This window comes from Eubalaena glacialis, chromosome 1 (genome assembly GCF_028564815.1).
Source record: "Eubalaena glacialis isolate mEubGla1 chromosome 1, mEubGla1.1.hap2.+ XY, whole genome shotgun sequence".
NCBI lineage: Eukaryota > Metazoa > Chordata > Mammalia > Artiodactyla > Balaenidae > Eubalaena > Eubalaena glacialis.
This window is the reverse complement of record NC_083716.1, coordinates 211879102-211894738: the sequence shown is the minus strand read 5'-3', so window position 1 is coordinate 211894738 and position 15637 is coordinate 211879102. Positions and strand designations below refer to the sequence as shown.

At 40.2% G+C, this 15637-nt stretch overlaps 2 protein-coding genes across 2 annotated transcripts in view; both read right to left on the bottom strand.

Moving 5' to 3' along the window:
- Nucleotides 1–385: 385 nt before the first annotated feature.
- Nucleotides 386–15637, bottom strand: part of LOC133091927 (uncharacterized) — a 73436-nt gene continuing 58184 nt past the window's right edge. Inside the window, exons 4-6 of the mRNA XM_061191110.1 lie at nt 2071–2118; nt 1821–1883; nt 386–756 (exon numbers count right to left, since the gene is read on the bottom strand). Of these exons, the coding sequence (XP_061047093.1) occupies nt 1833–1883; nt 2071–2118 (99 nt within the window). The 3' untranslated portion in view covers nt 386–756; nt 1821–1832. The remainder of the gene's footprint in view (nt 757–1820; nt 1884–2070; nt 2119–15637) is intronic.
- On the bottom strand, nt 14296–15316 carry LOC133100333 (centromere protein N-like). Its single transcript, XM_061204273.1, is given in 2 exon segments — nt 14296–14998; nt 15000–15316. Coding segments are annotated over 2 exon segments (1017 nt in total). The 5' UTR covers nt 15314–15316.

The window sequence follows — 15637 nt, the reverse complement described above, 5'->3', positions numbered from 1 at the left end:
GCTCTGTCCCACCTTGGCCATCTGGTAAACCTCTACTCATTCTTTGAGGCTTAACTCAAGCGGGTCCTCCTCTGCACTGATTCTCTGACTCCCTCAAGGCTGTGAGATTCTATATCTTCAGTGCATGAGTTCCTTCTGTAAAGCAGCCTTGTATCACATTGTGTGGTCATTGTTTGACACCCTCATTAAACTAGCCACTCCCCTGAGGACAGAGCTATTTTACTCAGCTTTTTGGTATCCCTGGCACTAAGTATAATACCTAGCTTGCAGCAGTCTCAATACATTTTTCTTGAATGAACAGATAAATGAATGAAAAAGTTGAATTGAGAGCACCAACAATCACAATTTGAAAACTGTTATAATTATTTTTTATTTTTCAGTCTTCTCTATTCTCTTTTGTGCCTCTGCTTCTAGTTTCTGTTCCCCTGCAGCATTTTTAAATTTACACAATTTTATGGGTGAGGCAGGGCACAGTGGGGACTGCTCATCCCTTTTCCAGGACAGCTGGGGCCTCAGCGGGAGTGGATCTAGCAACGGGACATGGCAAAGATGGCTCACACAGGGCCACACAGCTGGAGTGTCTGTTCTGGCTGTCGGCTGGGGTCCTCGGTTCCTCTCCATGTCACGTCTCCTGAGGCTGGAATGTCCACAGTGGCTTCTTCACTCCTATGTCAGGGGCCTGGTCTGCGAAGGCTGGAACATCTGGGTCTGGCTGGACATCCCTCACCACATGGTGGTCTCGGAGTAGTCAGACTTCTTACTAGACAAGGATATGTAATCCCAGTGTGTTTTACTTCTCTGGTAAACACATTAGTCTAAAAATATGGGGGAGGGACTTCCCTGGCGGTCCAGTGGTTAAGACTCTGTGCTTCCAATGCAGGGGGCGCAGGTTCGATCCCTGGATGGGGAACTAAGATCTCACATGCCGCACGGTGAGGCCAAAAAATTAAAAATTAAAATAAATAAATAAAAACAATATGGGGGAGGTGTGGTGAGCAGCATTCCTTCAGTTAGAGAAAAAAAACCTCAAAGCCAACTTCTTCACTGTTATGAAGTTCGTCCAGACCATCACCTTACAATGGATTATGCTAAATTACTGCAACCATAGCTAAGTCTTATGCACTACCCACCATTCAAATAATTCCTTTCCCCGCTTGGTCTCTGAGTTTTTTGGTAGCTAGAAAGAACACAGATTTCTGCAGAAACAACTTTGCCATAGGTTAAGTTTATTTTGTGATGTGCCAACTTATATGTTGAAAGTAACATATAGTCCGTTAAATCAAATGGAGAAGAGTAATAGAGGAAATTTCCTAAAGTTTATGTGCTAAGAATATCTTATTTTTCTAGTGATAACTTTGACAGAGCAAATTAGAATCTATGGTTTCAGCAAAGGAGGTGTCCTATGTAAAATGAAACCACTGATGAAAACAGCACTCTAAATGTTATTATCACTGCTACTTTTAATTAGTAATTTCCATGTGAATGTGTACTGTGAAGTCCTTGACATGCAGAAACGAATACCCACAAAACCCCCATGATACAGTAATATAAAAGTCCCTAAGGGAGACTCTCCACATGGGACCAAAGGCCCATCTGACCCATTACATAAGGATCTTCCCTTCTGGGAAGTAGGTGGAATGAACACACTGTTTGCTATTGCCTGCTTTTGAAGCAAGGTATGCCAAGGTCTGTGTGCCCTTCTCCAGAAGTATCAGGGGAGAAGCCTGAAACATCTGCAAGCTCTGTTTAGCGCTCTTTTGGGTAGAAATCATGCTTTGCTGGCATTTTATGTTTCTATAAAAGAATAGGGAGAAACTTGCCTCTCAGAGTCCTCAATGAGATAAGAAGGTCGTGGTAAGGTAGCAATTGTGATTAGGTATCTGCTGAGGAGAAAGAAAGAAACCGGATCAGAAAAATATACATTCCCCACAGGTATCCTTACAGGGCCTTGACTGAGGGCCAAATAATCACAGAGAGAGCAATGCCAGTTCTGAGGCTCAGGATAATTTGGATAATTAATTATAATTAAGTAGCAATTAATAATGATTTGAATAATTGAAGGTTCCCCACCTTCAGTCTGTGGGCTGGGGGCAGTGCCATGCTGAGCCATAATGGAGCCTGAAACAAAGCAGAAATTAGTAATACTTATCGGGCTCTATTAAAATTGTTGATATTTTGTTCATTATAGATTTTTAAACATATTTTCATTAAAACTATTCCATTAAAATATTGTTTATCTTGATCATTGTTTTGATATCCCCTTAAAAACTTGGCACTGGCAGCAAGTGCCTCATTATTCCCCCCACCCCAGGCCCTGTACCCAGAAGTAATGTGAGGGGTACTCTGGATATTGCTTGGTCTGCCCTTGACAGAGAATAAAGGGAGAGTCAAATCCTTGGATTGGTCCCTGACTTTTTGTGTCCTAAAATTTCTAAATCATTGAGCTCAAAAGAATCAAATTCCAGTCTGGGCCAGAGATGGAAGGCAGCCCCAAGTCTTGAGTGTACCACTATTACCCCATTTTACAGAAGAGAAACTGAGACTCAGTACGATTGACATGTATGCCTAGATGGCAAATCTAGAAGGTGGAACATGAAGACTTGAATTCAGGCTACGTGGATTCCGTGGGCTGTGCTCTCAGCCACTGGGCTCCAAGGGACTGCCCATGCACTGTTTCCTACCGTTCCCCAGTGAAAAAGACAAATAATGTATTTTTTCTCTCTTAACATAACAGCCAGTTATGAGTATGAGTAAATATCTTTTATTAACTTTTAATAAATTTATTGTCTTTTTACTCTTACAGAAGTAATATATATTCACTAAAGAGAAATTAGAAAACACACATAAATGAGAAATCAAAATCCCACCCCCAGAGCCACCCACTATTACCATTTTTTTGCATCTCTCTCCAAGCTTTATTTTATTTTTTTGTTTTTTCTTTGTTCTCTAAGCCTTATTTTAATAAAGATAAATTATATGTATATGATTTTAAAATGAAACTATGCTACACATGCAGTTTTTTTAAATGTGCTTTCTTCACTTAACAATATACCTTGAACATCTTTCTCTGTCACTGCTTTTTTGCAGAGTAATTTGTAATGGTTTCATAATATGCATTCATCCTTTCATGAATATTTATTGAGGGCCTGCTACTTTCCAGGCATCAGCTAGGCACTAGAGATGCATCGGTTAATAAAACAAAGAATTTGGCCCTCTAGGGTTGACATTGAAGTAGGAGACCTTCAAAAATGAATAAATGTGTGTCAGTTAATAGGGACACTATTTTGGATGTGTCAGGGAGTCTTCTTTGATAAGAGGCTAACACGGGCTTAACTGTCCCATAAAACTGTCCCCCCTAAAATTTATATGTTGAAGTCCTAACCCCCAGTACCTCAAAATGTGACCGTATTTGGAGATAGGGTCTTTAAAGTGGTAATAAGCTATGGTGAGATCATTAGGGTAACCCCTAACCTATTATGACTGGGATCCTTTTAAGAAGAGGAAATTTGGACACAGACACATAGAAGGAAGACCATGTGAAGACACAGGGAGAAGTGGGCCACCTGTAACCCAAGGAGAGAGACCTGGAACTGAACCTTCCCTCACAGCTCTCGGAGGAAACCAACCCTACTAGCATCTTGATCTTAGGCTTTCAGCCTCCAGAGCGGTGAGAAAATTAATTTCCATTGTTTAAGCCACCCAGTCTATAGTACTTTGTTATGGCTGCCCCAGGAAACTAATAAATTCAGAGAAAGAGGTCTGAATGAAATAAGAGGGTACCAGCCCTCTGGAGTCTGGGGACCAGGGAGGGCCAAGGCTTGGTAGTTTGCATTAGAGGAAAGCAAAGGGGTCTGGGGCCTGGAAGGGTGGCTGAGGGGAGAAAGGAAGCAGAGAAGTCAGAAGAGGCAACAGGGCACTGCTGGGTCCTCAAGCACCCTGCAGGCCTTGGAAAGAACTTCAGATTATACTCTGGGGAGACAGGAAACCACTGGGGAACAGTTGGACCTGACATACTTTAACAAAGGCCCTCAGCTTCTGCATGGAACCCAGATAAGATGTATCAAAATGTTCATAACCCTTTTATTAATCAATTAAATTATTTAGCAGTGCATCTTAGTGAAAGGAATGAGAAGCAGGGAGAGGGGTTTCTGGGACACTGGCCCCAAGCCTTAAGCCTTCTTTGTATCCCCACCATCCCAACTGGCCATCCCACTCCCCGATCTGACAAACTGTATAAACTGTCATTTTAAACCAGCTTCAGACTTTTCCATGAGTCCTTCTCCACAGGGTCATACAGTGGGACCTCTCCTCCCCCAGGCTGAGGCCAGCTGGTGGCTATCCCTCCCTTCGCTTATGTCTGTTCCCTCTCCCTGGGTCTCACACCAAGGTTCCCAATCCTCAGGTTTCCTCCACCCAACTCAAGCCTTCTTAACTCACTGGCACCAACCGCCATCTGCCAAGATTCCATCTTACTCTTCTCTCTCCCTCTCTCCCTCCTCCTTTCACTCATTCCTAGCTTTTCCTAGGAAATGGAGAAATGGAAGCCTCCTCTGATATCTGAAAATGAAATTTCACGGAAGTGGACAATGCCCATATGAACTCATGGTTACTCAGGCCAATTGGAAACCTCATGCCTTCCTAACAAGTCAGAGATAATGGCTGCATGGGCAATAACAGCCCAGGGTTGGACCGAACTTTGACCAGCATGCTCCTGTTATGAGGCTTTCATTAGTTTCCAGACTCCTCTTAGGCTACGGAGAGGTCCTCTCTTGTAGAAAGAGCCCTCATCAGTAACTTCCTTTAAGAATGTGTGTGCTTATTTTTGCCTCCTGCTCAAAATCTTTCTATGTCCTCCATTGCCTCCCACCGAAGGCCTATTGACTCTATCACTGTACACTTGTCATTCTATTCTAGCCTGCGCTTTGACTGTTATTCACTGAAAACAAGGGATCAAACTGATCCTCTTTCTCAAAGAGCAATAAACACATAGAAGTGGAAAAAGACAAATGGATTCCATTAGTAAGTGTGCCAGTTCAGCCCAGACTAACAGGCTAATCCACTCTTTGACTGCAGGAGAGAGTTGACATTAAAAAAACAGGCAGTGGTACCTATATAAGCTGGATATTCCCAAGTGCAGATGCCCTGGGCCTACAAAGGGGAACACCACGAGGGCCACTGGCCCCGGTCCTCTGTCACAAAGGGCCTCAATGCCACCAGGTTATACCTATAATTACAGAGAAGCATTGGCAGGTTTGAAGAAAGAAGATATCACCACCCAACTTAATTCTGGGTCTCATTACTGGGCCACATCTGTTGTGTATGTTGTGTATGTGTATGATGTAACTCCTTTAATCATTTCGGGAATGGCATAATTATATTGAACTGAATAAATACACGTGTACATGTGTGGGTTGAAACAGTTTACTCCTTAGACATTGACATTGAAAATATACCACAAATTTTGTAACTTTCATTTCTATTTTGCACTTCTTTTCCTTCTTTTTCTTTCTTTTTTATTTTGTTTTGGTTTAATATAGGACTGGCCTGGGCCTCTCTTGACCTCTAACAGGCCCCATGAAAACCTGAAACCGAGGCAAGGTGACAAAGTCTGGTCCTTCAGCACTAAGGGCCTCCTCATGTTACTTCTTTACTTAGAAAAATCAAATGTTGTTGCAGAAGACCCAGAGCCACAAATGTTCTTCCCAGGTGAATCAGTTTCCGGAATTCTTAGATTTTTAGTTTAATTTAGCCGTCAGGGAATTGTGTAGACTGGAAATATCTAGGCAAGACCAAAACAAAATCTCAAGTGGGCATCTGTCTCTTCCAGGTGAGTTAGAATCAGATACGCCTCTGCGAGGAAGCGAGTGAGGGAACCGTTCTCACCCCACACAATCGCCTCAAAATCAGATACAGGGTGAGTAAATAGTTACACATCTTGCTTCATGTCTTACTAGATTCCCATTTCTATTTTTTTTGAGCAAAACAGCAAAGCACCTAATATATGTCATTAAATATGTTTTCAATACTATAATTTAATCTTTGTAACTGCCATTGCTAACCAGACACTAACATGCCCATATGTTCAGTATAGAAATGACGGCATGAATCTTTTTAGCAACTCCTTGTACTTCATAATAATACTGGGTCATCTTGAGTGTGAGGGATCATGACGCTGTCTGTATGTAGTTTTAAATTCCCTAGTGATGCCAAATATATTTGTGTCAACAGATACTGTTCCAAAATACCGGAGTTCAATGTAGCTGAATACCAGAGGACTGACTCAAATGACTGCAGAGGAAATAAATATATCTTTAACTAACTCAGATGGCAAAATGTTGAAAACTCAGAAAATCTGTATTACAAAGAGCTGGAAAGTAGTAAAGTAAGACATTTCCAGAAAGGCTAATCAATTTAGTGTTTTCTTTAATTATATTATTGGAACCCTTTTCAATTCACATCTTTTCTCAGGCATATGTGAAAAACTTTTTTACCAACTTATGATAGCATCTAATGAATTATGAATAATAAATCATCGTTAGAAATGTAGAAATCTGTTTTATACTACAGAACTATTCAATATAGTAAAATACCAATAATCATAGTAATAATAATCACCAAAGTAATATGTAACTCTGATTGAGTACTTAATATGAGCTAGAAGCTTCACTAAGTACCTTTATTGATTGTTTTATATTAACCTCCCAACAACCCTGTGAGATAGGTAAAATAATTTGCTAATTCCTATTCTAATGAATGGCTAAGATTTTTATTGAGAATTTTCTGTGTGTCAGGCACTGTGCATGTATTAACTCATTCATTCCTCACAACTCTCCACAAAGCAGGTGCTCTCATTATTCCCATTTTAGGCATGAGGAAACTGAGATAAAGAGTTGAAGTGACCTGCCCAGGGCTACTAAGCGGTAAGTGACATAGCCAACCCCCAAACTCCATCTGTCTGGCTCCAAGCTCAATCTTTCCTTACTAAACAGCGGCTCAACACCTGCTATATTTTCTTTGAAACTTCTGTGTGCCAGGCACTGTAGCAAATGGTCTTCATATGTTAATTATCCCTCCTTGAGGAGCTCATTGTTTTCCCATTTTTCAGATGAGAAAAGGAAGGCACAGGCCACTTGCTCCGGGTTCTAAACCCGGTCTTACCTGACTCCCGAGGAAAGTGCTGGCCCCAGAGACAGAAAGTAAAGAAGCTGCCATCTTCAAAAGCCAGCTCTAGACAGCACCCATCATCAGTCTTGTGGCAAGCCTGACTTTTTATGGGCTTGCTCAGGCTGGGAGAGTCAGAATCTATCCGCCTGGGTCCACCCCTTTCTTAGATTTTTGAGTTGTTTGTTTAGGCCAGTGGTTTGAAAAAGTCACAGACGGGGGGTATAAGCACAAGAGAAACTATTCTTGCAGAGTGAAAACCAGCTTGTAGTTTTTCCTGTTATTCATTTTGAGCTTCCTCTTCCTTACCACTGAACATTGTTTAAGGAATTATTTCAGTACTAAATTGCAGTAATTTCTATTTCCTTAAATTTCTATTTTCTTAAATTTTTTTCTGACATACATTCGTAGCCTCAGCTTTTTTTTTTTAAATCTTGCATTTCTCTACCATATGTATTCTTATATGCTTATATTCCAAATCAAGTCCAAGCTACATGAAGTCAAGGTCTATATCTTACTCATCTTTTTAATCCTTATAGGACCTCACATCTTATATTGCATAACGTGGGTGTTTGAGAAATATTTGGTAAATTAATCAACTTCATAGGCAGTATATTTGGAACTTAATGATAGCACCTAAAACTATCCTAAAGGGCAAGTAACTACATTCCCAGTACACAAAATCACATACATAAAGATAAAAAATCCATCTTTTTGATACATAGCTTCAGCTTTTGACAGCCACCTTTCAAAAATTTGGTGATGGTGCCATCCCAGCCTGGTGCCCTGTGCAAAAGACATTTCCCCTGCAAAATGGTGTTTCATTTTCCTGAACTGTGTACAGGATTGTCACTTTTCTTTGTTTCTTCAGAAATGAGTCCCTTCATACAATAAATCATCGTCATTTCTTCTTTCTGAAGTCATCTCAGTCTATCGTATTTTATATATAAATATATATATATATTCACAAATTGACTTAACAAAGCTTGAGTCCTCAGCCAGGGCTCACTGCGAATGGCACCCTCTAGGACTAGTCAGTGTATAAATGCATAACCACACACAGTGCCCTTGAAGTTAAGAGCTCTGTGCTAGAAGAATCCAGCACTTAGAGCACAGAATTTAACAGGAATTTGTTGTCCTTTGATTTTTTTCCCCCCTGCTGTATATTATTTCCAGATTTTAGCATTATGACTTTTAAATTCTTTTCTCTGCAATGCAGAACCTGAATAGACAAGCAAAACAATATATCTAGTGTGTAAGACAGAAAATCAGTTGTTGGCCTACTTGAAATAGGTTCAACTTAATTTTTTTTAATTTGGATTTTTTAGGAAGTTGTTATTGTGGGGTAAATTTGATACATTTGATCACATCAGGTTAGTGTTACTTCTCTTAGTTGAAACATAATGAAGAGCTAGAGTTTATAAACATGGCTCCAATGGGTACAAGCTCTCGTTGAATGGACATTTTGGTAAGCTAACACCATTTTTGAATGTAGCTACAAAAGTTGTCATCAAATCCTAGAATTATAATGGGAGAAAGTCTGGGAAGGAAGTAATCTAATTCACCTGTTTTAGTGCAGATATATTCTAAAGATCAAATGAAATAAACTGGAGTTTTCTCTTTACTGACTTAGATCCTATACACAGAAGGTAGGTGAATTCCCTCATGCTTCTTCTTTCCTACTTTTTCCTTTTACACATACACACACACACACACACACACACTTGCACATGTGTGTATGGTTGCCAAATTTTCTACAGTACATGTGATGATTTTGACAATCAGAGGAAAAAAACGCACAATAATAAGTGTATAGCACACAGTACATACTCAATAAATTTTGCTGAATGGGAAAAAAATACATTTGAAAACAAGAATTATAAAATCAAGTCTTGTCCCTTGATTTAAAAAAAATTGTATGGGCTTCCCTGGTGGTGCAATGGTTGAGAATCCGTCTACCAATGCAGGGGACACGGGTTTGAGCCCTGGTCCAGGAAGATCCCACATGCCGTGGAGCAACTAGGCCTGGGTGCCACAACTACTGAAGCCTGCGAGCCACAACTACTGAAGTCCGTGCGCCTAGAGCCCGTGCTCTGCAACAAGAGAAGCCACCACAATGAGAAGCCCTCGCACCGCAATGAAGAGTAGCCCCCGCTCGCCTCAACTAAGAAAGCCCATGCGCAGCAACGAAGACCCAACACAGCCAAAAATAAATAAATAAATAAATAAATAAATTTATTTTAAAAATCATAGATACAGTCTCAGGACATAACCAACCCTGTAAACAAAGATTTATGCACAAATATTTATTGCAGAGTTATAGAAATGAAAAAAATGGAAGCAATCTAAATAGGCAATAATAAAAGAATTATGAGATAAATGCTATATCCATGAGGAAATATTATGCAACCCTTTAAACTATATTTATAACAACTTTAAAGGACATGGGTAAATGCTCATGACATAATGTTAAATTTATAAAATCAAGGGCCTACTAAGTTGTACTTCAGTACAAGTTTAGCTCTGTAAGGACACAGTGCAGAGAAAGAAGAACTGGAAGGGAATATACTAAAATGTTAATAGTGTTTCAGGGTAGTGAGACTACTGAGTTTTTTTTTGCCTCTTTACCATATTTCAGAATTTGTCTCAAATAATAAAGATGCATTATTTTGCTGATGATAAAACAGTTAAAAACTAGAAAAATGTTTCTATGGAAGAGAATTTATTCATGTAGCAGCTCAAAATCAATGAAAAGTTTATGCATTTATAATCTAAACTAAACCCATCAGATGGTTTTAATTATAATGCTATGAGAGTCACATAATTGAGTTTCCGTTATCCCTGCAGGTAATCTGTTCCAAAGTATAACAATCAAAAAATGTCAAGTTTACCTTCAATTCTTTGGTTTCTATTTGGATCCATTATGACTCAGTGACTTTGTGGGAATATGTGCTCTTATATCACATTCTAACATCTTTCTTTTACTAAATAATCTATTCGTTTCATCTTCTCTTCCTTGCATTTTCTTATTTTATTGTCTCTTAATTGTTTTATTTTATTCTGTATTATCTCAAGTTTCTGGGGTGCTAATTCTCTCATTTATTGTCTCCCAACTCTCCCTCATGGTGGATCATTTCCTCATGTAGTCTGTAATTTTTAATTGTGAGCATATCTTAAGCAGGTACATTGTTTCTTTAGATGTTCCACGTGCTTTGCATTATAAAAGTGTCCTCAAAGAAAGATTTTGTATTTGCTTCTGGCCCAGCTCTCGGGGATTCCACCCCATTCAGGACCCATTTTCATAATTTCTGGGCTTGGGATTCTCATACCATGCGGATGGTGTTAATTCAGATCTTATACCTCTGCATAGGTTTTTTTTTTTTTTTTTTAGAAATTTATTTATTTTATTTATTTATTTTTGGCTGTGTTGGGTCTTCATTGCTGCGCGTGGGCTTTCTCTAGTTGCGGCGAGCGGGGGCTACTCTTCCTTGCAGTGCACAGGCTTCTCATTGCGGTGGCTTCTCTTGTTGTGGAGCACGGACTCTAGAGCACAGGTTCAGTAGCTGTGGCACACGGGCTTAGGTGCTCCACAGCATGTGCGATCTTCCCAGACCAGGGATCGAACCCGTGTCCCCTGCATTAGTAGGCGGATTCTCAACCACTGCATCTTCAGGGAAACCCCTGCATGGAGTTTTAATTTCTCAGAGGAGACTCCTTATTATGCACAAAGTGCCAAGGCCACAAGCTTCCTTTATGCAACCAGTGTGGTGTGTCTAATGCTCTCTTCACAGAAGGGCCAGACCTCCAGGACTCTGCTCTGAAGCAGAGGTCTTGGTTCTAGTTCCCCACCTGGTGTGAGCCCTCAGTCATGGCCTTCATCCCTATATGGATACACAGCCATACACAGCCTGTGGCTGGGCCCAGTGTCCCCAGGACTTTGATGTCATCTCATACACATATTGCTCTAGTTTTGAGTTCCATCTTCTGTTCTGGTGCCTAGGTATTTCCTTTCAAGCTATATATATATATTTTAAAAGTTTTTGCATCTTATCCAGAAATCCTATGGTTTGGAGTGAGAGGAGTTCTGTGGAATTCTTGGAACTCTGGAGTGGGAAAAGTTGTCTCAGCTGGATCTCGAGTCCTCAAGAGGGTTTCTGGACAAGAGCATCTCAGACTATATTATTAGCACACCTCGTGTGTTACCATCCATTTTGAGGGAGTCACAAGAGATTAGTCATTAACAACAGTCAGAGCATCTAACTTTTTCAATTTTTCACATTTTAAAACAAATTCAAGACTCTTCCTGTATGATAACATGACCTTCATTTCCTTAAATTCTTTAGTAGGTAGAAATGCTCTAAGAATGTCATCTTTTGTGTATGTTGAGGTGGGCAAAAAAGCTAAGAAGTTACTCTGGACTGTGTTCACCACCCTTTTAGGCATCATCTGAAGACATCCTCAACACCAAACCATGATCAAATTAATTCTTTAAAAATAAACATAACGACAAGAAGAAAACTAGATTTACTTTCTGCATCTTTCCCAAGATTTTTCTTATGATAAATTCCAAAGTGAAGTTTCACCCAAATGAAACATAATTGATAAAGTATGTGCTGTAGTTGCTCAGTTACCACAACAGGAAAATGATGTGGGCTTTTCCCCTCACAGCAAGTCCAGTCCTGAACTTAGGCAAAGAGCTCAATAGAGGAAAAATGAAAGCTACCTTAATGGGGCACCTCTCACCTTTTGCCTCTTGTCCATGCCAGTGGCCACTCTTGCTCCTGAGATCTCTGCCATTTGCACCCAAGTTCTCCTTACTGTTGATGAAAAATTTAAGGAGAGGTCTGGATACAGATAAGCACAACCCAAAGGCAATTGATTGGTAGGTTCTGATTTTTAGCTACATCACTAAGATGAGTTTTCCTTAATTATATGATACCTCAACAGAGAGTAATGGTAGGAATTATCTTTTTTAAAAAGACATAACATTTGTTTCCAGTTGTGTAGGACATCACCAAGATTTTTGTAAGCTTTTTTGTCACCCGTCATCTCATTGGCTTTAAGAGAGTCCTCTAAGAAAAGGAGAGGGAGTTATTACTCATCTCACAGCAGGAGCTGTCAGTGCTAAAGGCCCTCAGGTGTCCCCTGGGCAAACCTGGGGCATCTGGGTTAGCATTGACCTGAAACCTTCCTTGACTCAAGTTTCCCTTTGCAGCCATGATCTTGATTCAGTGGTTCTTTCTAAACTTTGCTTCTCTTAGCTCAATCGTTGGGTCTCACCCTCTCATTCTGATCCCTCTGTATCTCAGCTCCACTACTTACTGAAATTCCCACGCGTATCACTGCCCTCCCACCATAAATCTTCCCCCGGTTACTCCTGAAACGAACCCACACGGGCTTTCACATGAGCCAACTGCACATTTATCACTTCAATTGTATTGACCATTGGCCACAATCTTCTAAGTCGTAACAGATGAGCCCGGATGATTCACGCAGGAATGGTAGGAATGACTGTGACAAATCTTTGGAAAGACAAACATGACTTGGTACCTCATTTGTGATGGGAAAATTTTCTATCATGTAAAAGGCATCTGAATTTATTAGCTTGGTGTAGCTATAATGTAACCACTAATGTATGGGATTTTTTTTCTCACAGTCTGATAACAGCTTTATTGCATGCAAGCCTTTGTAGTTTATTGCTTCCTATGACTGTAAAAAGAGAAAAGAGCATGTTATGCCTTGACTGGCTGACTTAGATTTGTGATTTATTTGATCAGAAATGTGCTCTCTAACCACAGCACTTCAATTTATGGTTGCAGTTGGTTTGACAGTAGATGAAAAAACATAATTAGAGAGCACTTAGGAAAACAGTTTCTAATTTGGTCATTATTTTAGGCCCAAACGCTGCTTGAGTTTTGATTTTTGCCCCGTAATTTTATAAAAGTCATATGGATAAGTCAAAAGGGCTAACTAGGTGATGACAAGGCCGTGAAGTCTCTTTACGTTGCTTCAGCCTGAAGAGAAGGATCTGTCTGTCCAGGGTCACACTTTTGTGTGTGAGGAGCAGGAAACAGCAGGGAGATGAAAGGGAAGGGGCTGGGAGCTACAAGTCTGTGGTACAAAGATGAAAACACCTGTGGCGGGGGCAGAACGTGGACAGAGAGGAGAGAGGCCTGGCGCTCGGCTCTGCCCCGTGCCTGGGCACAGAAACAGTGGTGCAGCATTAATCTGAAGAGAACGTGAGAAAAACAGATCTCCCAGAAACAGACTCACAGACATAGAGAACAGACTTGTGGTTGCCAAAGGGGAGGGGGAGTGGGGAAGAAATGGATTGGGAGTTTGGATTAGCAGATGGAAACTATTATATATAGAATGGATTAACAACAAGGTCCTACTGTATAGCACAGGGAACTATAGTCAATATCTTGTGATAAACCATAATGGGAAAGAATATGGAAAGGAATATATATATGTATAACTGGATCACTTTGCTATACAGCAGAAATTAACACAGCATTATAAATCAACTATACTTCAATAAAATAAATGTTTTTGTTCGTTTATTTTTGTTTTTCTTGTTACTCGTTTTCAAATATCCTTATTCACAAACCTGTTATTATCGGTCAGTTCGAATGCCATATGTATGATAAAATAGATTATAAGAAGTATCATATTTACAATGAAATCATTATTTTATATAGCTGAATCAACTGATAGGCTACCTCCTGCAATAATAACTTAATGGGCCCAATTCTACCTTTTGAATGGACCAATTTTATGATTCTCCTAGAAAGTTTTGAGTTGGGTATAGTTTCTTGGTGCTTCTTTCTGTGATCCAAGGCTTAAGAGAAAATCCCTGGAAACCAGCAACTGGAACCAGACCTCTCCAGGATTGAGGAGAGACAGGAGTGAGAAAAAAGACATCCTGTCACATCTTAAAAGTCCTACAACTGCTATGCTTTGCAGGAGGAGGAAAGAATCAGTCCCAAGAATTATACTGAACATTTCTCAATCGTCAATATCAAGGATTAATCTCTAAAACAAGTTTGCAGATAGAAGCTATTCAGCTAGTCATTAACTAAAATGCATATGCAATACAGTCAAGGATGCTGTGCTTACAAAACCACATACATCTTATTTATCCCTAATTTTAAAATAATTCTTTCCCTTATTGGGTATGCAGGTGAGCAATGGAGAAAGTGGTGCATCTGCAATACCGGCTGGTGCTAAGGATTTCAGTGCTTCCGGAAGATGGGGGCTAGAGAACTTAACCAGGCACCGGAGGGGTTCTTCTCTCTCAGCCAGGATGCCCCCATTTAGGTCACTTTTGAATTTCGTTTCAAGCTTATATTGTGCAAATTCTAGTCTGGGTTGTGGATAGTCTCCAAAAATTTCTTGAGTCACTCTCTGGACTCTCTCTTTTTCTGTTTTGCTTTCATGAATGATCCTTGAATCCATACTTATATCTAGCCCAAGGCTTCTTTCTTGTAGAGGTGTAGTAGAGTTGTGAGTTTCAAAGGTCTGATTATACTGTTTAAAAACAATAGCCTTAAGAGCGTCCAGATACTGGCTTCTGAGGTCCATTTTCACAATCTGATGGTGTTTGCTAGCAATTGTCAGTGCCTGACCCAGAAGGGGTAGACTGCTTTTCAGTTGGGAGGAAGAAGTGAAGGCATATGGAGTTTGGGAATAATACACCACGTAAGCAGGTTTGTACTGGTTTGGCTTTCTATACTGTGTTCCCCAGGCAATTCGAATCCATACTGCATTCTCCTCGGCGTCTCTGAAGCTGACTGTCACATTTTTTAATGCTCTCTTAAGAATTTTTCTTAAGAATTTTGAATTGTTCCATATCAAAAAGGTCAATGTCTTCACCTGGTCCTTTACTCATCTGAAAAACATCCCAAACTTTCTGATGCCGATGAAATTGAGTATAAATGATGTCTAAAAGGGCTGCATCATTGAGACTTGCACGATTCTCCTCACAAAGCAGAATCAAGTCCTGAACAAGAGATTCCTTTTTCTGCCGGAAGTTTACAGTCTGCAGTTGATTTTCAGACAAAAAATTCCAGGTTTTTAGTATTGTCATCATTTCAGTCATTGGGATTTTCAAGGTGGTCCTCCTGAAAAACTTGGAAACAGTTTCATCCATCTCTTTGGCACTTGGGACTTGGGGCAGTCGCGAAAGAGTTGCCTCAGAGGTGTGGGACGAGGCTTCTTCAAGGATCCCGCCACACTTGGGGGCCCGATGCCATGCTGCCAGGGGTTCTCTTACCGTCCCACATCCGGCCGGCTCTCTCCTCATCAGCTGTTCCCCAATAAAATAAATTTAAAAAAAAGAATAGAAAAGCAGATCTCCAAGGTCATGACTGATGAGTGGCTGGCATATAATGCTGGTAAGGATGGTCTGGGGTAGACTAAAGAAGAGAACAACTGAACTTGGCAGAAAGAATAACTATGAGTGGGATTATTGATT